Genomic DNA, 24,121 nt, shown 5'->3' with positions numbered 1-24,121 from the left:
CTACCTCTAGAGTAGTTGGCAAAAAAAAAAAAAAAAAGTCCTTGGTTTTGTCATGTATGAAAAAGAGACAACGTTACTTATATCGCTTAGATGTTCTATCTACAAATCATGGGTGAAAATAATTATTTGGTCAAATATATTTGCTTACATCACCATTATAATTTCCAATATACCTTTTTATCTTCCCAATTACCTTTTTATCTCACACACATCACATCACAAAAAATGCTACAGTAAAAATATCTCAAATAACTTACAATCCAAACACGGGATAAAAATGCAGGATAATGATAGATTTAGAAAGATTGGTGGTTCAAAGTGCTCTGTAATTCTCAGATTCACAACAACTACTTATATCATCCCCTATCATCCTCACATTTTCATGACACTTTGGTCATCACTTATCTGCTCATATTTTCCAAACAATTTGGTCACTTATTTGTTGATGCATGTGTAGGAAATGCCAATACATATTAATTTTTTTTTCTTTTTTGAAAATTTGACTAATTGGTATTTTGTTATTGGGAATTTTAATGTAGGACGATTTATCTTTCTAGTATGGGTTTTCTTATTCAGGTTTGTGCAGGTTCCTACCGTGATTCATTCTAACTATCTTTTTGCATGTCTAACTCAATCTCTCTTGATTAATTCTTTATGCAATTTAATCTTTAATCGAGGGAAAATTCAGTTTCATTATTTGTTATGAATTAAGTAGTAAGCGAATCGCTTTTCAATTGTTCTAGCTTCTTAATAAATAGATCCTTAACTTCTCTTCTTGATAATAAATTCTGAACTGCTTAGAGAGCAGTACTTCCCATATGATCGCAGAAGTCTTTCTTAATTGAATATTTTTGAATGTTAGCTTAAATTGATGCGATTAGTATGTAAATTGAAGTGTGGAAACAATAACTAAAAAAAATGAAATGTAAGAAAACTATTTTTACTTAAACGAGATACAAAATGAGAAAGAAAACTAGAGCCCACATTAGTATTTAATACTCCATGTAGCAAGTGATGATTATGTGATAACATAAAGTTTGGTGACACATATCATTTTTCCTTGATAAATGATGAAATAAATTTCTTTTCCTCACATTGGCAAATTTAATTTTAAGCCCGATGAAGAAGAGAAAATACCCAAAATTAAAATATGCAAAAAAAAAAAAAAAAAGAGAAGATTTTAGAGATGAAGTGAAGTATCAACATCAGAATTTTTGTCATACATTTGAGGTGTATTCACAGCCCTTTCATCATAAGACCATAAAGCACTAAAAGTAGGTTGAGCCTTCTTGAGGGCACCATATTCTGCATGCTCGTTGCTCAAGGTAAATCCCAAGGAGAGTGGATCTTCATCAAAAGCTGGTCTTGATGGAAGATACAAATTTAATTCATGATCTGTGAAGGAATTGTAGCTTCTACAGTTGGATTGCAGGATTCTTTGGGGCTCAGAGAACACCATCTTGAGTGTTTGTCTCCTCTGTTCTCTCCTCTCCTTTATCCTTCCCAGCTTCTTGAACCTTTCTTGTAGCAAAACAATGGATGGACCAACAATGGCTGTATCACGATTTTGCCTATTTGGCCTTCCCATCAGAGCATGCAAGAGCTAGAATATCAGACTGATATTTCAAGGAGATGATATTGAGATTTGAGAGTTATGAAGCCTATATAGATAGTAGCTAGTGAAACCTTTGGCATTTTGCTTCTGGACTATAGTTAAGTCTTAACGATGTGTTGAGAGGAGAACCAAGGGCTGTGGAACAAAGTCCGAGAAGAAATGGTTAAGAAAAGTAGAGTTGGATACTTGGAAGGCAGGAGGACTTCTTTGGTAGAGCAAAATGGCAAAGGAAAGCAGCCAAAGAAGGTTCTGCCCATTCCCAGTTCGAAGGCATGCATGATTGGTGGAATAAATGATTAGGTCTTGTTTTGTTGGGTGTGTCGGTATCTATTGCTAAGGGTTCTAATTCTAGAAATGGAGGGTTCCACTGCTGATGGAATAGTGACAGAAGAGATGAGTTTATGCAAAAAAACAACAAAATAAGATGGATCGATGTATAATTGGAGTTGAAAAGCTACGTGAAAGATATATAGATGGAGAGTTCACCTAAGAGGATCATTTCCATTTCCCCTCTTAATTAGGACGGTTTGTGCTATGACTTTTTCAACCATGTGATTCTGATTATTATATACATGTTCATAAGCCAAGAACATCTTGATAAAAAAAAAAAAAAAGAACATAATTTTCATTATTTTTCTAGGGTCTTATCCCCTTGCATGCAAAAGTTGGGATGCTTGATCTTAAGTTGGAATATTTCAAGGAGATACATGAATGAACTGACAGAAGAACCTTTCCATTTGAATAGAACAAAAGTTATAGTAACATTCTTGTCTACTGCTTTGTCTTTGATACATTGCAATGATCAAGGGTGGGTTTGGATTTTGTAGTAAGGTGTTTATGGGTTTGGATTCTGCGAACTGCAGCCAAACCAAGCATTGCAGATGGCAAGTTGACATTCCTGTGTCAATTCACAGTAGTAGCCTGTTTTTACCGCTGGATTTGCTTTGTGATTCACTAGTATCTTCAACTTAAGAATAACTGATATATCAAGGAATTCATTTTCATCATTCTTCTATCCTTTCCCAAGACTAATGTTCTATAAAGTTTCGACTAAATCCATAATTTAGCTATCTGATAGAAAACTAAGAGCCCATTTGGAATTGGATTGCCATTTTTTTTTTTGAGGTTTTGTGAAAAAAAAGTATTATAACAATTTGACGTATGTGAGATAAAAAAATAATTAAAAAAATATGTTTAAAAAAAGATAAATTTTTTTTTTTAAAGAAACAGTTGGTATAAAGCTTTGCATTTCTACATAGTTGGGTAAACTAGATGCTGTTACACTTGGTAGAACCATATATGGTAACAATCTTTTTGCATTTCTTGAGTTAAGCAACTACAATAAGAATAGCACTTTTCAGAATGCAAAACAAAATCTCTTGGACAATAATAACAATCTTTTCTTTCTCGAATCCAGTAGATATAGCTAAAATCAAACATTTCATAATAATTAAAAAAAAAAATCTCTCTCTCATTTTGTGTTCTAAAAGAAGGGTAATACTAATGTTATAGACAACATTTTTTAAACACACAGAATTCTCTTGGCCATTACTTTTTCTAAATTTATTGTTACTCTATCCCTTATAAGTTTCTTTTTAAATTGGTCATAATTCTATCACTTTATACTTATATTGTAGGTGCTTTTGCCCGTGAGATTTAGACACTTCTATGAATATTTAAAATTCCAAACTATCTAAGCAATTAATCAGGTGACAGTTTAATATATATTTTAGTGCATATACTATTATCGTTAGATCCATGACATATGTACAAAAATTAAATTTTAAATTCAAATTTTATATAGTTATCATTCGTCCAACTGACCGTGTGTACGGTATAAAAAAAATTAATTTTTAATATATATATATATATATATATATCGATAAGTTTTAAAATAATAATAATGTTACTCAAAATGTGGCATTCATTTCCACGATGAATTGATCTTCTTCGCTTCACTTCTTGATGGACGTGTATTGGTAGCAAAGCTATGCTAGCAAGCCTCTCAAACCTACTCTCGAAGCAGCCCACACAAGCGATCCCCACTGCTCAATTTTTTTGGGTTTTCAGAAATTTAAATTCATGGGCTGCGGCCATAAGAAAGGCCTCGTCGTCTCATGAAGCATTGAAGATTTATACCCAGATGCAACAGAAAAGAGTACCCTTTGATAGCTTTTCTATACTCTTTACTCTGAAATCATGCACAGTATTGAATAATCTTCCTCTTGTACGCCATTTTCACGCACACATTGTTAAGATAGGCTTTAGTTCCCATGTTTATGTAGCCACCTCGCTGCTGAATGCGTATGTTGTGGCCTGTTTTGAAGATGCGTGTTACCTGTTTGATGAAATGCCTGAGAGAAATATTGTCACGTGGAATACGATGATCACGGGCTATTCGCGTTATGGCGAGTTGGGCAAAGCACGTGTAGTGTTTGATCAAATGCCGGCGAGGGATCCTTCATCATGGTCGGCGGTTATTTCTGGGTACATGGGCAATTGCCTTTGGGATGATGGTTTGGCCCTTTTTCGTGAAATGGTGGTGACTGAAGGACTGAGGCCTGATCAAGTGGTCATTGGTTCAGTTTTACCAGGGTGTGGTCACATGGGTTCGGTTGGTTTGGTGTTTGGCAAGTCAATACATGGATTTGTGATTAAGAATAAGTGGGAACTGGATGTGGAATTAGGTACATGTTTAGTTGATATGTATGCAAAATGTGGATTCTTGAAGGATGCCTGTTTGGTTTTTGAAATGATGACCTATAGGAATGTGGTGGCTTGGACAGCTTTAATATGTGGTTTTGCACAGCACGGTTGTGGAGCAGATGTATTCTTGATATTTCAGAGGATGAGGGAATGTGATGTGAAGCCTAATGAGTTGACTTTTACAGGGTTACTGAGTGCTTGTGCACAGGCAGGATTGGTGGAAGAGGGTCGGGGATACTTTAGAATGATTGAAGAGTATGGGCTGAGGCCGAGAATGCAACATTACGGTTGCATGGTTGATTTATTTGGAAAAGCAGGGTTGTTGGGTGAAGCTTATGAGATTATAAGGGCAATGCCATCTGAGCCAAATGTTGTTATTTGGGGATCATTTTTGGCATCTTGTAAGTTGCATAAACAGTTTGAGATGGCTGAGAGAATAATTGACCGGGTAATGAGGACAGTTAGGCCTGAGAATGATGGAGGTGTGTATACTCTCATTTCTGATTTGTATGTCTTGAATGGTAACTGGGGTGAGGCTGAAAGGGTCAGAAGATTGATGCTCAACCAAAGCGTTAGAAAGGCTAGAGGATCAAGTTTTATCAGAAGTGGAACAATCTGAATTGCTAAACTCTTGTTTCCCATCCAAGTAAACCGGCACCCTGGTGGTTGTAAAGTTTTACAAGGAAGAAGAAAATTTTTTGAAAGTTCTTGAAGAAACGTAAGATAAATTCCTTTATTAATTAACAACATTAAGGACAAAAAATAAGAGATTTCCATATGGGGAACTTCTATTCTTTTTGCACAAGGAATAAACACGGACACATGCAGATGCACACAAAACATTCCCCACAGAAGTGTGAGGAAATTGACAGAACAGTTGGGGGAAAATTGCGCCACTTCTCCAGTCTTTCCAATTGATACTCACCTCGTCCCTGACGTCACACATTTTGCTTGTTTCTCCAGCTGTATGGCTTCCCGAATATAGCTACCTTCAACAAAATTCCACAGAACATTCTTCAATATTCAGTTTCAATTGTTAAGCATGGCTGTGTAGCTTGGACCACAGATGAGAATGAACATATGCTATGGTAACTATTCTTCATCCAATTGCTATCTTCCATCTCTGTCTGGCATTTTCTTTCTTAGATCTCTTGGCGATGTATATCTGTGACGAAAGTATCACATCTCTTGTTTTTCTCGATCATCTTGCTTCTCTTTCTTTTGCCAATATGTAAGTTGCAGCAGCCATGAACTTTTCCTGAGGCTCTTCCTGTCTAGCTTTATGATCTGGCCTTGCTTTCATAATGTTTTCTGCCTTACCAGAAAATTGTAGTTACCAACACTGGGATGGAGGTGAGGGCATCACTATGAGCCATTCCAGAACTCCTTGCTGTACAAGTTTGCAAAATTTTTATAAAATGTGCCCGTATGTTTAGCAATCTTTGCATGACTTTAGATTGTACTGGTTGAATGCTGTGTCATATGCATATGCGTGAGTTAGTGTTTCCCATTTTTGTAGCACTCTTCTGTCTCTCTGGTGCATGAAGCCAAGATCTCCTGTTTATTTGTAATAGACTTTCTTCTATTTCGTTGGATATTACTCGTGATGACATGTAGAGTATGATACACCACATGCTATTAAATGGTGTCCTTCCTGAGTCTATTGTTATTGTACGTAATTGCCTACTACAATGTAGGTTTCTGACTCTATAATCGTCCACATGTTCCCGAAAATGCAGAAACCAACGGTGCCAACTAAGCTACCAAATGGGTAATTGGCCAGGAGAAGGCTAAGGATTGTGTTAAAAAGGTCATTGTAAGTCGTATATTAGATTCATCTTATACTTTACTTTGTATACCTTATGCTTGTTCTTTTCTATGTAAAGAAATTCCATTAAAGGAAAAAGGCATTGTTGGGACAGCCTTTTGTCTGTTTTCATTCATTATTGGCTTTAAATTTTGAGTTGGTATCCTTTACGAGGTGTTTGCAAAATTATGTATAGCAGTACATATTCTCAAAATCATACAGCTTGAATGGAAATGAAGTCTAGGTTAACCAACATGTTAACTAATCGATTGCGATAAACTGGATCGATACAAAAGATTTGAGTGTCCATCATCCAGCTACTACTAGTTCTTTTATGAATCAATTGATTACGTTGTGAAGATCAAAGAAAGTCTTTAAGAATTTATTGGAAAAACAAGTCATGCAGGATTTGATAAATATGGAATAGAAGCACTAAAGGGCTTTTACAGTCCAGGTGCTGCAGAAGAAAGGAAAAAAACAGGCAAATTCGATCCAGTTTATCGCAATCGATTAGTTAACATGTTGGTTAACCTAGTCTTCATTTCCAGTTCAAAATGCATGAAATTCTGGATGACTTGATTTGAGCTACCAACCAACTTCTCTTCTTATTTTTGACGTTATGTACACCCCAAATGTAAATAATAGTTTGATTATCCAAGCTCAAGAGAACAAGAAAATGTATTATCTTGAAATCATTTGAACCCAAATCCTCGTATGTTAGTATAGTAGTGAGTTTCACTTCAACTCGTTTTCTGCTGCTCCCAATGCTCCTACTTTTGCCGACAGCCCAATCTGATGACAGGAGAAGTTGTGAACAGGAAAACGACTTTATACCATTCAGGCCAGAATTAAGGCATCAGGTTCACATATCTAGGAGTCCAATTAACCACCAAGTCCCACAAACCTTCATAATCACTTGATAGCATTCTCTTGTACTCGTTGTCATAATGCTTGTATCAAAAAGTCCATCTCCTTCATAAATTCCAACAGTTGACGATGAGTCAAGTAGATTCACAAAGGCTATACAGACCATGAAGAGGTATTAATATGTGCAGTAATCATGGTGGAAACAGGAAACAAGTGCAGTAATAGCTGATAGCAGTCCATCAGATGCTAATGCAATGAAAATGAAAAAAAAAAAGGAATTCAAGAAAAGATCCAAGATGCCAAAGCATTTTTAAAGCTGTGCAGGGAAAGAGAGAAGGAACAGTAATAGCATGTATGAAACTGGATGACTAATCTTTCCAGCGAGAATTGGAATTTCCCCATTATCTTTGTTCTGTTGTTAAGTTAGTAGACGAGGGGGAGCATTCATTTTCTGAGAGGGAGCTGATAAAGAGATGATTCATCGTAATAGGGGATATAAGTTCACACTTTCATGAAGTCAATCTTCAAAAGAAAAAAAAAAGGAACAGAAAAAGCTAACAATCCATGTACAAATTTCCACAGTATCAGCAATACAAGAGCATATAGACATACGTCCTTCAATGTCTAAAAGAAAACGAGCAGGCCCATTGCACAAAGATAACAATGGAAGATGGACCTTGCTTGCTAATTGATACAGCAAATAAGAATAAAAATCATCTGACAGTATAAGACTAAAAATCTAACATGATGCCTTGTAATTTCAAAGTACAAACTTCTCTAGATAGAAGTCTCACTTCCTGGACTTAAGTCCAAACTGCCCAAGAATCAAATTCCTAGCAATATGTTTACTACGGCCGTCATCATACTAATAACCCACGTTTTCTGAATCATGACTCCGTAAAACCCATTCAGGTGAATGACTTGAAACAAAATAAATGAGCCTGTGCCACATAGATATGAGCACTAGAATAAAGAGATGAAACAATCTTAAAGAGACAAGAACAAAGATAAGGCAGTCACATCTCAGGGGTATAAAGTAAGACCAGATATGTAGCTGCATTATGATGCAATTATATGGACTTCAGACTTTTAAGAGCACCAGCTTTTGAACTAACAAATCATAGGAATCTTTAGCATGCCATAGGATTCCAGTCAGTGCCCTCATGTCTTATTGATCACAGCTAACTTGTCCAGGAATTAAATTGCAGCACACACATTGGGTTTCACTTTATATTGTCATACCTTGAAAAGGACTAAAAGGAAATTACAGCCAAAAGTATACTTCCTAATAACTTACTATTGATGACTAGAGAAGTGCTTTTCCACCTCTTACCATTATTTTCTCCCGAATTTGCTTCTGCAAATTTCCATACACAGCACCCCAAGAAAGCATGTCAAAGAGTTCATAAACCTATAACAAAAGCAAGATAAAGAATTTTGGCACACATCATCAGAGTTTGAATATATGAGTTCCTCCAATGTTCGCGCAGACGTACAAAACTAACAGCAGAAAGAATATATAAAAATTATGCAAGAAAAAATTGACCAGAACCAGATAATAGTAAGTGAAAGATAATTAATATGTGGTAAGCTAATCTTGGTCAAACCACAATTTTGATACACTGGTTGTGTTGATGAACACGAGATGCCTTCTTGTCTAGTGGTGAACCTAAGTCCAAGGCAATCTGTAGCACAAAGCAAGCACAAATATAACAATCTTATTTGACAAAACAAGCAACTACTTGAGATCAATAGCTGCTGGCATACCAACCCAGAATGCTGTACAAGAAACAACTGCAGGTGTTTTAAAAACTATTGAAATAAAGTCAAAGTGTCAAACATCTAGTCAAGAGAACGAAGCCTGTTTACAAATTTCATTCAGTTTAGATCTGCATGTCAAGGATTTACCAAACACATCAATGAGAAAATTTATAAGCATGAGTAATTTGCTCTAACTACGGAGAAAGAATCAGAACATTTATATCCAACTCCAACCTCATTTGTGTTTATATAATGTCAAACCTTCCATGATTGACTAAAACAGCAGTTGTAAGAAAATACACCCATGTGCATATGGGCGGACGTGCAGAGCTTCTAGTGAAAAACCTGCAATTGCATCTAAATATGTCTGTCAAAATAAACAATATGTCAAAACGCCTTTGTGGATATATAGGAAAATCTCGGAACTTGCTGTTGCAACAAAGGCAAACTTATCAAATACAGATGGGCTTGTACCAATTGTTCATAAGTTAAATGGTGATATAAATTGAACCGCTCTTCATAAATATATTCGCAAAATTTAAAAATGTATAAAAAAAAGATGTTGGAACCATTCCTCAGTAGTGCATTCTGAATGGTTACATGGCATTTGACTAAATACAGAAGGCTAAACTAATATCCTAATTTCTTAATGCTATTGCCAATCAATCAGTCCAGTAATTAACCATAGCTGGACAATGTCTAACTAAAAATTGCAATCCTAAACTCAAGGTTATTAAAAAAAAAAAGAAGGTAAAATAACAAGTAACCAATTGGAAGGCTATCATGAAGCTACAAGTACAAGTAGTAAAAGGACATCCAACAAATGGCATCAAAGTCTAAATGAGCAAACTCCACCTCAATCGGTGCAATCTGCAGGAGTTGCAATGATAACTTCAAAAAATAGCAAGCCAAACTGTGAGTCTTGAACCTTTTGATATACTTTTGCTATGCATTCATGATGGAGAAGGATAAGGCTGAAAAAGGGCATCAGATCAATCTGCCAGAATAGGGTTGTATGTGGAGAACCATCTCCTGAATAAGAATACATACATCCTAAGCAGTAATAACCATCTTTTCAGTCAAAAACTCTTTCCCCCGTGGAAAATAGAAGAAAAATAAAAGAGCTAAAAATGCACAGCATCCCAGGTATCAAAAATACTGCTTTCCAACTATCCGGGCTAGTCAAGTCCAACTGAGCAGTTTTAGCAGCTTCCAGAAGTCGACCAGTGAGATCCACCCCAACAATGCCAGCCAATGTACCAGCTGTATTTGACACCCCCATCACAATTCCAGCATATCTTGGAGCGATATCCATGTGATTTACTGCAAATCCAGCTCTTCCCAACGCCAAGAAACCAAGAGCAATAGAAGAACAAAACACAACTCCACCAGAGGTTCTGAAGTAAGGAAGAACTATTAATGCAAATGAAGCCACAATAAATCCAACAGTATTCAAAAGCTTTCTTGTTCTTGTTATAGACAAGATTCTCCTTGTGACCAAGTGATCAGCAATCACTCCACCAATATTTGAGAATAAAAACATGTTAAAATAAGGCATCATCTTTGAAGAACCCATTTCTTGAAGGCTGAGCTGAAGGCCTAATTCAAAGTATGTAGGTAGCCAGTTCATAAGCACGTAGAGAGCATAATGGAAAGTGAAATTATTAACGACAATTGCCCACACTGGGAGGCTAAGGATAATTTTTTTCCATGGAATTTTGGGTGTTCTGATGGAATGTCCTCCATTCTCTACCTTTGTCTTTTGACCCCCTTTAATAGGTAGCAGGGATTCACCAAAACCAGCAGCAGTTGCTTTTGGATGCTCAGAACGTAGTGGATCACTGGCATACTTGAGCCATAGTAGAGACCATGATGCACCAAGAGCCGCTTCAGCAACAAATACAGATTGAGGACCCTTGAACTTCACCAGGCTTGGAAGCACTAGCATTCCAGCTGCAGCGCCAAAATACATCCCAGATGTTGTAAGAGAAACAGACCGTGATCTCTCATGTGGCGGCACCCACTGGGCTAGGACAGTGTGGATGGAAGGAAAGATGAATCCCTGGGCCACACCAACAAGCAGGCGAGCTATCACCAACACTGTCACTCGATTTGGATCAAGAGGCATCAAAGCACAGGTTAGAGACCACAAGACAAATGAGAAGAGGAGAACAAGCCTACCACCAATTTTCTGAGCTGCCCAACCTCCAGGTACTTGTGAACAGGCATAGCCGTAATAGAATGTTGAAAGTATCATGCCTTTGCTTGTCTGATTTATGTCTGCAGCATCAGCTGCAATTGTGTATGCTATTGAGAAGCCCACACGTTCAATATAGCAAACAAAAGTACAGACGAAGGTCAAGAGTACAATCCCATAGCGCAGAGGAAACTTTGAAGATCCCATTTTTTCCCAGTTCTAGGAATGACGATCACGCATATCCAGGAGGCTTAAGTCAGTTAGTTGAATGTTCTTGAACAGATGTCCTTGTAAAACCAGTGCTTTACACAATCATTAACCTTGATTCCAGATGTCTGGCATGTGAAAGTCTTCAAGATATCTGAGCACCACCTGGAGAAAAATTTTGAGCAGGAAACAAAATCATGCTGGTGAAAGCTGGAATTTTTCAAGAAACCAATAATATAAACCCAAAAAGAAAGGGGGGGGGCGGTTCTTGGAGATCAAAGTTTAAAATCAAGGTAGCTACAAAAACCATAAATCTAAAAGAGGATTAAAGATCATTATGATAGTTTGGACCAACTTAGTAGCTGAAAATTGGACCAACTTAGGATTAAAGACCATTAAGATCATTAAGTACAATTTTTCATCTATCCCTGAATATGCTTCAAAGAAAACTTTCGTTGTTTAGGGCCTTCCACGATGATTTCACATAAAAAGGATAGGATCAATCTTTCCTCACTAACGTTGTAACAAACTCAGTAGAAAGCGGGTTAAATTCATGACACATAATCTACACAAGTTTTAAATTTCTTCCATCAATGTGTTGAACTTCTAGGCCTGCTAGTGCAAAGAATCTGTATAACTGTCATTATAGAAAAGTTGATCCTAAAAGATTCCCATCTACGAAATCATGCTTCCTGAGTGTCAAAAAATCAAAATTTGGCCAAATCATTTCAGCCATTTATGGTCAATGCATAAAAGAACAGGCACATATAGATGCAAGCACACGTGCCGCACAGTAGAATATAAGCACCAACAATCAACAACGCTGACAAAATTTCAATAAGGCAACACGAAACCATGTTAACAAAAACCTGCATCCAACAGTCTTCCAATCTCGGACAGATCAATTTAGCAAAGAACAGAGAAGTCAATTAAGCCAAAACCCATCATAAAGACACAATTTTTCATACAATGCTCCCCACAAAGGAACATAAGTGGAAGAACCCATGTTGCAGAATTGCCAAAAAAACATAAAATTGGGCAGAATCTTGAAAAAGATCGCAATGCAATATAAGAAGAAAATGTGAACCTTACCTCAAACCCAAAAGCTGATTGCCAAAAGGCTTAAAGGGTTGCCCAGAAATCAATTACTGAGGGCAAAAAATTAGTCCTATATTCAGTTGAGCTGATGGACGAGTCAATGCTACGTACAAAAGTCGGAGAGGAGATAGACGTGAGAAGACAGAGACCTATTAAGAAGTAAGAACCAAAAAAGAAAAAAGAAAAAAAAAGGTAAGAACTAATAGTGATAGAATTCCACCAAACTATTTTGCGAACGTGACCGGCCGGTAAATTGAAGTAGTCACTTCAATAAGGTCAACCTTTTTTCTATTTATATTTCACACGACCAAAGCATATAAATGACCATCATTTTCAAATACTTTGCCAATACTCATATGTAGAGCTGTTAACGAATTGCGGTGTTTGTGAATATGTTAGTGTTCGATTCGTTCGGGTTCGAACACAATATTAGATTCATTTACTAATTGAGCGGGTGAACACATATATAAATATAAATATATATTGTATTTTACTAAAAAAGTAATTATACATAAATTAGCATTATTTATTTTTTAAAAATCAATAAATGCAATTAAACTTATTCTAAATAATATATTATTTATTAAAAATATAATTAGATCATTTTCAAAGTCAAATTCGAGCTCGAGTTTAAACTCGTATATTTATACAAATAAATGAATCGGATTCGAATAATATTTGTAATTTATTAATATTCATATCGAACTCGAACCATGTTCGTATAATATACGAATAGAGGCTGAACACCAAGTATTCGACTCATTAAATGCTTTACTCATATGGTAACATATTACAATATTTGGTTTTTGTTTTTTTTTTTTTTGATATTATAGCATGTACAAGAGAATTTAGACAAGGAAAAGAAATAAATTAAAAGATGGCACATCTCTTGACTTTAAGTATTCTATGTTTTGTATCTATTGTTTAGAAATGTGGTGACTTTTTTAATAACTTTTTGCGACTGAACTCTTTAGACAAACTCATGTATTAATTATTAAATGGGAAAAAAAAAAAAAGAGAAACAAAGAACGAGTGCTTCGGCTAACAACAAAAGATTGTCCAAAAATCTGAAAATGAATTTAGTAAAATCCCTGGAAAAAATATCCTCAAGTTTGACCAACAACGGAACAGATGGAGTAATATATTTATACCTCACTCAACGGTAACTAATTTTGGTTTATTTTGCCCCCAAATGCCCCTAGTTTCCAAATGGTGTGGTTCAAAACCTGCACATGTATCAACAGAATCCTGCTCTTGTCAATTTGTATACAAGACACCTGATTATAGACTGATTAATAATAATGGATTTCTCTGTCATAGGGAACATGTTCATTAGCATAAAATTCATAGATTCCCGAACAATTTTGACTTGAATCGTACCTTGAATTTTTGGAATATAAATAGCGCCATTACTACTGCATGATATGATGGTTAGGCTAGATGTATGCTCCTCATGTTTAGGTGATTCTCATCATCTTTGTCAATGTTGTATGGTTTTTTTTTTCTAATAATTAAAAGTTTAGGTGGATTCGACTCCGGTCACCACCACGAGTTAGGACGTACTTTCGAAACAATAGATCGTTTACAGAAATTCTTATAAATCACCCATCAATACATTCCTTTTTCTGATAATTAAAAGTTGCGGTGAGTTTGATTTCAGTCACCGCTACGAATCAGGACATACTTTCGAAACTATAGATCGCTTACAGAGATTCTTATAAATCGCTCATCAATACATCCCTCACATCAACAGCGAGATTCGAAAACATGATCTTTTCGTGAGAAAGCGGTATGTTGTTACCAATTAAGCCGACTCGCATTAGTTGAAAATTTACAAAAAAAAGCCTGAAAAAAAATGCAAGCAGATGGATTTAACCCTTTGACCTACACGCAACGCAATGACAGCGCCAAGCCTCTCCGGTCACCTCACATGATTCATATAAACGTTGTTTCCACCGGACACAAATCAATGACCCCTTCAATTTTTAGTTGGGGAAGGCTTGAAGAGTAGAAGAAGTATTCTTTGAGAGTTTTTTATTTGTCCTTTTTTCTACTTCATTTTGCAAAAGAATTCGTTGCATCAATCAGACTTTAATTTCAACCACCTCTTTCGGTGGCATCTGTTTTTTTATACATAATTGTCCTGTAGCCAGCTGGAGCGGTGTAAATATGTCAAAGGAAGAGTTGAATTTGTGCGCGTAGCCGCTGGGAAGATTATGGTCTTGATTATAAATGAAACTGCACAAATTACACTTCAAGAGTACAGACCCAAAAAAAAGCTACTAACAACAGTACAGGGCCAAAAAAAACTTTGATTTGGTGATCAAAATTGAGATCCAGATTCTGGGTTTAATTCTTCTTCTCCACCTTTATGTTTATGTGGATTAGTTTGTGATGATTTTTAAAAAAAAAATAGAAATAATAATTTCATCCATAAAATCTGCACACTAATTGAAGAAAATGCGCCATCTGTTTGCCATGATATTAAGTTGTAATTTCCACCATTTTGTGGGTTTATTAGAATTATAATTTGTTTGAATGACTTCTATTATTATGGACTCCTTATAATTTTATTTCATTTAAAAAAAAAAAGGAATAGAAGTGTGATACTAATTATGTGTAAAATTATTCAAAATTGGGTCTTATTTGCTGTAATTTTTCCCTCCATAATCTTTTCCAATGTTTGTGTATATGGTACAGTACTAGCATAGATTCTCATGAAAATTTTCTCCATAAGAGGAGTCCTCTCTCTAGTTTCTTCTCATTTGTTAAAGAGTCTTCAGATCTTTCCCCACCTTAGGTAGTTCACATCCTTGCTTATTGCTTGCAATCTTCAGCCATGTTTGATGGCATTATTGAGACTATTAAGAGGCCTGCACTTTTTCTTCTTGAAACAATTTGCACTTTAGGCTAAGGCTGTAGGATGGTGTCCTTAAACATTTGGAGCAGTAAGGTAAACTGGAAACATCAACCTTAAACTATACGAAATTACTTCATACACAATTGTACTTGCAACTTACAAGAGATCTTTCACAACATTGCTCAACCAGCCAAAAAAAAAAAAAAAAAAATGTGCAAAACTTTTTGGCTTTCCTAAACTGTAAAAAGGTTAGTTACCCTCATTACTTCAGGATACCAATTAAAGTCCATTAATAAAAAAAAACCAGCCAGAAGATTATATCTAACCTCCCCTAACTGAGCAAGCAGTCAGATCCAGGACTCAATGCATTTGCAGCTCTAGGGTAAACCACAAACCCCGACCGAGCTTCCGCATTCCATCTTCACAACAGCCTGCTGAGAGACTTAATAAGCAGTTTAAGATTCCGTCTTGTAGCTTCATCACCAGTAAACCCTAAGATATCAGAGCTTATGTTCTGCAAAGTTTATTTATGTAGAGTAATAAGAGACGACTGCAGAAATTATCATGATGGTGTACGAAACAATGATCGTTCAAAGAGTTGTTTATAAATTGAACATAAATCAGAGGAACTTACTTCAACATTCTTTAAGGTGAAAATGAGGCTATATATGGACTTCCGGATTAGCTCAGTGTTCTCAGGAGTCATAACCGATGAGTGCACCTTCCTGCAAAGTTGGTTCCAAAACATTTTTACATAAAAAAATGGACAAGAAAAGAAACAGATGTAATAGAGAATAATGAACCCATACCAAACTAGTACATATACAATGACAAAGAGAACAAGAAAATATGACAATCTTTCAAACGATTTACATTGCAACAGTTGACAGATGTAAAATAGTAACATATGAACATTCAGACATAAATCAGTTGCTCAAGTGACCAGTCAAAGAATGATACACAACTGCTACACATGTAGGCCCCTCCTCTAGTCCTATAGTTGGTAAGAATGGTTATATAATGCATTGATTTACAAGAAGCAAAGTTTCTACATTAGTTGAGTTTGAGATTAACGACATGAAAATGAATGATAAATGGAGAACCATCCTTGCATTGTCATCTAGGTAAAGGCACAAGATACATATGTGCAACTAAAGGCATTTTTGTTCACCCTCCGAAGATCAAGTTCGCCCGATGTATCTCTGTAACAGATTGTGCAAGTTGCTAACTGACCTTTCAAATGGGACGCCTATTATTCAAACAAATGAATACCAGTGACGCCTTGCCACTCATCAAACTTCGGAGTTTATATTCAATAACTTAAAAGTTGTGTTGGTTGAATAGGTAATTATTGGTGCCCAAAAACACAGGTTTCAACTCCATATATAATGTATTTCTTAACACATCCCTTGATTTCTTAAGCAAATCAGCCAAGTTATGTGTTGATTTGAGTAGAGCTAGCTAATCACATGGTTACACCCTTAGTACCAACTCTGGAACATGTTCATACCTCAGGCCAACATGTCTAGAAATTCTATCATAGATATTATTTCACGCCCAAGATACCTATTAGCCTCACTTGTGAAGAAAGACCTGGAATGAGTTATGGTAACAGCTCCAAAATCTTCGTAAAGAATCTTAACATGAATAAGAATGCAAAGCTCAAAAGAGGAGTACCTTCCTCTATATATAATTTTTGTTCCGAAAAAGTCATGGTGTTGATGCACATTAAGATGCAGAAAAAGATTTCGGAAATAACTTGTCATGTGCAAAATGCTTCACAGAGATGAACAAAATAACTGTAGTAGCTTATAAGCTTAAATTTATATCTCACCTAACTCATGGGTGAAGCCTCCAACTTAAGTATTTAAAGTAGTCCCCGATTCAACATAATCATTTTGCATTAACTTTAATAGGCCACTTAGAGCAATTGGCTTCCCTTATCGAGCATATTATTTTTATATTCCTTTTATCACTTCTTGTAACTAATTAATTTTCAAATCTCAATTGTTCGAAAACATTTTACAAACAGTTCATTTTGAAGTAGCAGAACAATACCATGCACTTTCTAGCATTTTTGTGTTATCTTTCCTTTCGACAGTCATCTCTCCTGAATCATTGAAAAGCTTTCAACTTGTTTGGTACCCTGTTTTCAGATATCCCTTGGAGATAGTTAAGATTTGCCACATATCAAAAGCAAACTGCCTAATTGTTGTACAAAAGAGGATATGCATGGACACCTGAAATAACTTTGACTTGCTTCAGGAAAAAGATGAATCTATAAATAAACATCTATTTTTGTATAAACTTGATGATTATGTAACAATCACAATTTAAACTAAATGTGAGAAGACTATGCTAGGATGCACAAACTGGTAGTTTAGACTAAAAGCAAGGTGAATGATAGAGCAATCATCAACTGAGACACCCAGTTACCAACAAATTAAGAGAAACATCTACATAATGGAAAACTAACTGTCTCTTTCTTTCAATTCCAAGAATAACTATTCTGCATGGTACAATAGCCAAAGGCAACTACAGGAACAAGCATGCACACAAGCAGAAGAGTTGCATACTGATGCTAAGGCACACTTCTCTTTTCTTTAGTTGAAGCAGTTGGAATTGCAACAAACTATTGTAGAAGAATTTTTTTAAAAAAAATTGTCAATGTGTTGCTTGTACCCTTCTGTTCGGTATGGAAAACACATAAATTCTAACCACACCAACTTTGAAAGCTTCTTTCCCTTCGCAATTTCAGATGCAGCACAGCACAAGGCAAACCTCTCATGTTTGTGTGCGCATGTCTATATTCATAAATATACATATGTGTGTGTGAGAATGTCTCCGTGTATACACTTATATGCACATAAATGTTAACAACACCAACTTTTAAGGCTTCTTTCCCTCCCAAATTTCAGCGGCAGCACAACACAAAGGCAAAGCTCTCGCACAAGTATGTGTTTATACATGTGTGTTTGTGTACACATATAAATGTTAATCAGACCAACTTTAAAAGCTTCTTTTCCTACATCAGCTTAGCTGCAGCACAACACAAGGCAAAACAAATATATATATATATATATATAGGTGGAAAATTATGTAAGTGAGGTCATATTTTGAAACTCTACTTCATACTTTCTCGCTCTCTCTCTTGCTAGGAGAAGTATGTAAATGAGACCATATCATGAAGCTTCATAAATAGCAATTGTAAGACAAACAATTCAAACTTTCTCGGGAACCCATGTTTACTTGGAGAAGTGCTTTTCAAGGAATATTATTATAAGCCCTCCCTAAATTCACCATTACTTTGCTTAAAGTGCTTTCAATCCTGTTCAGGTCAAAAATAACCTTTATGTAGTCGTAAATGCCACATCAGATGTCAATATTTTATTTCTTTTCATCATTTCTGCAGCTTGCATGAATTTGAACTTAAAAGAAGTTGGAACACATCAACCAACATACCATGCAGATGCATGTTTGCTGGTGACATCAACAATATTAATAATTGTCAACTAATCAGTAGCAGTGCACACCTAGAGAGGATAAGGAACTTGCAGCAAGAAAGAAGAGCATTCAACTTTCTAATTTGATAATACAGAGGAGCAGGAAGTGAGACAAATCATTTATCTTGGTGCTCTAAAACCTACTTATATGAAGAGCATGCATGTGGCTCCGGAAGAAAGCCAAGATTGTGCAACATCTGATAATCACGAAAAAATTGAACAAGGAAACAATAAATACCTCACTAAGCAAAGATCTTTTAGGCCTTGGGGTATGATCCAAAAAATCAATCCACCCAGAAAACAAGCGTCCATTTATGGAAAGCTTTTCCATGTTACCCATTGAAACCAACACCTTATGCACATGTACAAACACAAAGAGGACCAGTTCAAACCACAAATATGACTAAGGTTGGACTTTTACCGCATGTCCTCAGAGGCTTGTGTCAGGCTTTTCATTAAACTCTCAGCTTCCTTCAGCAAACCACTATCTCGAACTTCTGCCAGCAAAGGTTGAACATCTTCAGTCATGGCTTTGATCTGAAACATCACTAAATCACAAACAAGAAACAGTATGCATGAGTATTCAGTAGATTAACTGTCAGAAAAGACACTAAATTTAATCACACCTCACATAAGGCGAAGTCTTGCTAGCACATGCCAAAATCACAGGCCATTCTACAAACACTACATTGTAATCCATGATCAATTATAGCATCATTCAAAGGATGACGCCTGAGCCATGTCCAATGCTTAACCGCCATACTAGGAATCTATTTACCAAATACAAAGGCAATCAACAGACAAGGAATGTCATTTTTCAGCAAGAAGACTGGCAAAACTGACAGCTTTAATTACAGCAAAAACAACCGCCAATAGTAGGAGGTTTCTTAGACAACCCAGTAACACAAGCACAGAAATATCTACCGTAAAAACTCAGAACACCAAGGTTATTTGGATACTTACAACATATGCATGACAGCATTTACAAATTCCTGAAATTAACTCAGCTCGCTAACCTAAAGTTGTCAGAATGACTATGACTGACTTTCTGAAGAATACTCGCTTAAACAACTTAACAGACCTTTCCATTTAAAAAGAGTATGCCAAGGGTATCACAAACATAACCCTGAATTTCTCCTGTTCACATTTCCACATTTCAAGAGATGTTATTGCAAAACTTGACATCTGCACCTCTCAAAAAGCAGCAAGAGATGTTATCGCAGCAAAATTTCCACATTTCAAGTTATTCAGCCCTGATGGTTCTTTATACAAATACGAGAACTCATTATCCAGAACAGGATTAAACCATTTGTTCCCAAAACTATCTTTGGCACTCTTGTAAGCTCTGCCAAAGCCTTCAAAGCACTTTTCTAACCTAATTACATGACGAAATTAACACACTTTATGCATTTTCTGCCAAGAGACTTTTCAAGTATCAAGTTTTAATGTGTTAACTAACTCATACTATAATAAACAAATAAGAAAGAAGTTAATTCTTGCAAGTTGCAACATTAAAAGAGAATCAAATAACATAAATTAATGTTGTTTCGCTGAAAAATGAATATTTGAATTTCTTCTGTTCAGTATGCATTAAAAACATATACTGATCTCTTGTGGCCATATGAGACTGCTGGGGCATCAGCTAATATTTTCCAATATGACTTAATACCCGCCATGCATTTCCCAGGAGTACAATCATGTTTGAAAATCACTTGTGACCTCCCACGCCCTAGCCCTGATTTGAACCCATTTAAATCTTATTTTAAACATATCAGTACTGAATTCTGAATTCTAAAAGTTGAAAAGCATATTATTCTGTAAAATTCAGGTAGGAATTGCACGCCATAAATAAGTAGATACACCAAAAACAATACAATACATTTTGCACTGAATATTAAAGCTATCAGCAAACAGAAGCTTTGCTAATCAAATCCTACAAAATTGAAAAGTTGGTTTAAGCAGCAGAATATATACCCCTTTCATTAGTTGTAAAATGTAAGATTTCAATAACATTTATCCCATAAATGACTTTTCAAACAACTTTAACCAGAGCTTTTTGTGGCTTCCCATTTATATGCAAAAGTATCATAGAACCCTATATCACTAAGTTGGTTTTGAAGTAGTTTAAAAGAACCTGTTCTTCTATAGACAATGTTGTAGACATTTATAACTCTCTAAAGGGTCGACAACAGGTCATGCACTTCAATTGTATCCATATTTATACATGTTAAGGAATTTTCATGCAATTTTGTCATATCAGTTTTGGTAAACTAAAACGTCATAGCTTCCTTTCTGGATAACCTCAAGTTGATACCTGCAAAAATTTTTCACACAAAACTCGAAATAGAGAATAAAATGTTCCATCTAAAGAGATAGACAGACTAAATAACAACTCAACCCATTAGAGATCAACCAACCCAATTAAGTAACAAAAGCACGCATTTCGAACCTTTGAAAGGAGCGGTTGTGCCTCTTCAATAACAACAGCAAACCGCTCAGCTAGTGAATATGTATTTGCTAAACCTATTCCTTCCGCTTCACGCCCAAGGCGAGTGAATATCCCAACCAATGCATCCAAGCTGACGCCTTGATATCCCTTTATCTTTTGCCGGTCACACACGATTAGGCCCTCCTTGACACAGTGTGGATCAAGAGGCCCTATAGAAGGAGTTGGGATTGGATTTCGAGGCGTTATATCAATCAAAGTTTCCATGAGCAGTCCAGACTGATTCACCTCAACCAATGAATTACGCGGGATTATTACCTTATCATCATCAACCTACAATCACAAGAAAATTCAACAACCAAATTTTAAACCACATATCACATATACATATTAAAAATCAACAAATTCACTGACATTTCACCTCAACCACAGCTTCAATACTATTCAATGAAGGATTAACCCGAATTACACTGCCAACATTCACCCCACGAATTCTAACTGGCGTCCCAGTGCAAATGCCACAAGCTTGCTCAAACTCGAACACAGCCAAGTACTTCCTGAACTTCGACCGCAACTGAAACCCTCTCAACCAAGCCAAGGTAAGCGCCAGCAAAACTGCTCCTGAAACCAAAAAAATCCCGACCCCACCTTCCCAAATGCTCCTCCTCCCAAACCCAAAATCACTCAATGGCCGCAGAGTCTGCCTCCAAATGTTCTTAGGAATGTCCAAAACAACTGCTAACGGATTCTTTGGTTCAGAAGATGATGCAGGTTGCTGTTGGCCACTACCCGTATTCGCAGATGATGTAGCTTTTACACTAAAGACTCCATTTTTAGGCCTTCTAGATATACTTAGGCATGGAACAAAGTTCAGGGAGCCCTTTTGAGAAATGGGGTTTATTAAATATGAAGGAAATAGGACAGAGCTAGCAGCTGAAACATGGATAATCGAATTCCCCACCATTCTTGGGTTAATCTGTCTATTTACACAGCTCCAATATCAAATTTTGATCAATGAGACTACCAAAGGGCCTTAAAAATGAAGACCCTTTTCCTAAAACATCAAGAACTTACAATCAGAAGCAGAAATTTATAAATTTGTACAACAATTCAAAAGAAAAAATCAGAGGGCAAATGATATAGTAATTGTTACTGTTCAGGAAAATGTTAAGATAAATTCAAAGATCCAAACTGTAAACTTACCATTTTTGCTTTCTGGGTCAGAGAGTAAACCCTCAAGCTCTGTGACGTTGAAGTGAATTTGTGAGGGTATATTCTGTTCTTCTTGTACCTGAGCAAGTAAAACACCGAATTGGGAAAGAGAATGCCGAGTCAACTGAGGAAGAATGTGGGTTGGGTTACGTGGGCCAGAGATAGAGTCTCGTACTTTTAAGTACTGGACATCACTCTTGAGAAATGTAGACTGGGCAACAATTGTGACACATGGTACCACATCCATCTAGCTTGGCCCGTGGCATTTTGTAACCTAAAAATAATTTTTAATCATACTTTTTTAACCCATTTGGATTCATCCCTCCCCAGTACTAGGAGTAGATATAGTATATAATTTAATGTATCGATGAAAAAAAATCGTACCACGATTCACCAAGCTTGGCCCATGTTATTTTTTAGCCTAAAAATATTTTTAATCAATTTTTTAATTTATATTATTGAAAAGCTAGCCCATAATTTTCTTTGAAACTATTTTAAAATTTTCCAACCAAATAAAGCGAGAGGTTTTTTCTGAATAATAGTGAGTCAGGTTGATGCACTTTGTCAATCTGCTTTGATAAATAATAAACGACCACACTAAAGGAAGAAATAATTTTTATCGAGTCACCTTGTTATAAAGTTTTCTTTTTTACATTGCAAGTGAACTCAAGTCACATGCTTAAAATCTAAAATTCAAATCCAAATATAGATAAATTGTCATGCATTCATGTCGACTATGATATATATACTGTTGATATAGGATATATTAGACCTTGTATTAAAGAAAAAGAGAAGTATTGTTCTCAATTAAAATTGCATACTTGAGTGTGAAAAAAAACTATAAAGGTAGGGCTTGAAGATAAATTTACCAATTGAGGTAAGAATTAATCTCAACTTGTCTCCTCAAGTATAAGTAGCAATCTGATAATGTAGTCCAAAAAGTTGAAATGGTATCCGCCTTTAAACATGAGGGGCAATTTGAGTGTAAATATACCTAATATAGGGCTTAGGTGATAATCATGCAACAATTGGTTTTGATTCCCATTCAGTCAAACACATATTACTCTTTGCTTTCTTTTATGGGTTGTTTATCAGGGCACTCGTTAAGATATATTTTAGTTAATATACATATATATATTATTATCCTATATTACTGTTATGGACAATCAGGTGTTATATTTTTAAAAATATAAGATTAATTAGAAAAAATAAATATATACAAAGGAAGGTAGACAAAGGTTAAATAGGACTAGTATATAAATATAATAAAGAATAATAATTGTTACTATATGTATATATACGATAAGTTAGAAAAATCCTTCGTTTATTCATCTTTTAGTAGAAGAATTAGAATCACTTCTTATTTCCAACTAATGGACCATTGACCCTCAATTGTAACCATAAAAAAGAATGTAAAAAAAAAAAAGAATCACTATTTTCTTTTTAAAAGGAAAAAAAAATCACTTCTTGTGACATTATTTTTTTTGGGTAAAAAATCTCGGTGGTCACTAAATTATTGGTCAGATTATGTTTTGCCCATCAAACTATTTTTCGTTAGTAGTTGGCCACTAAACAACTTAATCAGTAAACCGTGACCATTTAGTCTATAATTACTCTTAATCTGTAAAATTAGCAGTTAATCTGTGAAATAGGGTCGCATAATTGTTGGACAAAATTACCCTGCGCTTTGCCACATATACTGCTAATTCCACAAATTAAGAGCAATTATCGACTAAATGGTTACTGATTAAGTTGTTCAGTAATCAATTACTGATGAACAATAGTTTGATGACTAAAATATAATCTGACCAATAGTTTAGTGACCGCTGAGGTTTTTTGCTC

The 24,121-nt window shown here is 35.6% G+C and overlaps 3 protein-coding genes across 6 annotated transcripts; 1 reads left to right on the top strand and 2 right to left on the bottom strand.

Annotated features, from left to right (window-relative positions):
* The first annotated feature begins 3,533 nt into the window (after positions 1-3,533).
* On the top strand, positions 3,534-6,298 carry LOC113708717 (pentatricopeptide repeat-containing protein At5g66520-like). 3 transcript variants are annotated; one of them, XM_072064752.1, is made up of 3 exons: positions 3,534-5,039; positions 5,285-5,409; positions 6,061-6,298. In XM_072064752.1, the coding sequence occupies exon 1, from the start codon at positions 3,606-3,608 to the stop codon at positions 4,938-4,940; it is 1,335 nt and encodes a 444-aa protein (XP_071920853.1). In that variant the 5' UTR covers positions 3,534-3,605; the 3' UTR covers positions 4,941-5,039; positions 5,285-5,409; positions 6,061-6,298. The 3 variants fall into 3 exon arrangements, with proteins under 3 accessions (XP_071920853.1, XP_027087097.1, XP_027087098.1); XM_027231296.2 differs by having other exon boundaries at positions 3,534-5,409; XM_027231297.2 differs by having other exon boundaries at positions 3,534-5,409; positions 6,019-6,298.
* A 3,018-nt stretch (positions 6,299-9,316) lies between these two features.
* On the bottom strand, positions 9,317-12,498 carry LOC113708718 (probable anion transporter 5). Its single transcript, XM_027231298.2, has 2 exons — positions 12,253-12,498; positions 9,317-11,325 (listed from the first exon to the last, which is right to left on the bottom strand). The coding sequence occupies exon 2, from the start codon at positions 11,158-11,160 to the stop codon at positions 9,832-9,834; it is 1,329 nt and encodes a 442-aa protein (XP_027087099.1). The 5' UTR covers positions 11,161-11,325; positions 12,253-12,498; the 3' UTR covers positions 9,317-9,831.
* Positions 12,499-15,212: 2,714 nt separating this feature from the next.
* LOC113708090 (protein TRIGALACTOSYLDIACYLGLYCEROL 2, chloroplastic-like) lies at positions 15,213-22,449 on the bottom strand. Of its 2 annotated transcripts, XR_011820949.1 has the most exons (7): positions 22,271-22,449; positions 21,489-22,121; positions 21,071-21,400; positions 19,043-19,158; positions 17,177-17,264; positions 15,753-15,843; positions 15,539-15,632 (listed from the first exon to the last, which is right to left on the bottom strand). XR_011820949.1 is itself a non-coding variant. In XM_072064394.1 (6 exons), exons 2-6 carry the CDS (start codon positions 22,029-22,031, stop codon positions 15,540-15,542), a joined length of 1,173 nt encoding a protein of 390 aa, XP_071920495.1. In that variant the 5' UTR covers positions 22,032-22,121; positions 22,271-22,444; the 3' UTR covers positions 15,213-15,539. The 2 variants fall into 2 exon arrangements, 1 of the variants encoding a protein (XP_071920495.1); XM_072064394.1 differs by lacking the exon at positions 17,177-17,264 and having other exon boundaries at positions 15,213-15,632; positions 22,271-22,444.
* Between the last annotated feature and the right edge of the window lie 1,672 nt (positions 22,450-24,121).

The sequence above is a fragment of the Coffea arabica genome, chromosome 9c (genome assembly GCF_036785885.1).
Source record: "Coffea arabica cultivar ET-39 chromosome 9c, Coffea Arabica ET-39 HiFi, whole genome shotgun sequence".
Lineage (NCBI taxonomy): Eukaryota > Viridiplantae > Streptophyta > Magnoliopsida > Gentianales > Rubiaceae > Coffea > Coffea arabica.
Note: the sequence above shows the minus strand (reverse complement) of the source record. Positions and strands in the feature narration are given on the sequence as shown.

Bases quoted from the DNA above. Each gene is read 5' to 3' on its own strand.
- LOC113708717 (XM_072064752.1), top strand. From the start codon at position 3,606: ATGCTAGCAAGCCTCTCAAACCTACTCTCGAAGCAGCCCACACAAGCG.
- LOC113708090 (XM_072064394.1), bottom strand. From the start codon at position 22,031: ATGGTGGGGAATTCGATTATCCATGTTTCAGCTGCTAGCTCTGTCCTA. The intron at 21,401-21,488 runs GTGAAATGTCAG...TTGTGATTGTAG, and splicing joins GTATTGAAGCTGTGGTTGAG to GTTGATGATGATAAGGTAAT. The intron at 15,633-15,752 runs GTAAGTTCCTCT...TAAACTTTGCAG, and splicing joins TCACCTTAAAGAATGTTGAA to AACATAAGCTCTGATATCTT.
- LOC113708718 (XM_027231298.2), bottom strand. From the start codon at position 11,160: ATGGGATCTTCAAAGTTTCCTCTGCGCTATGGGATTGTACTCTTGACC.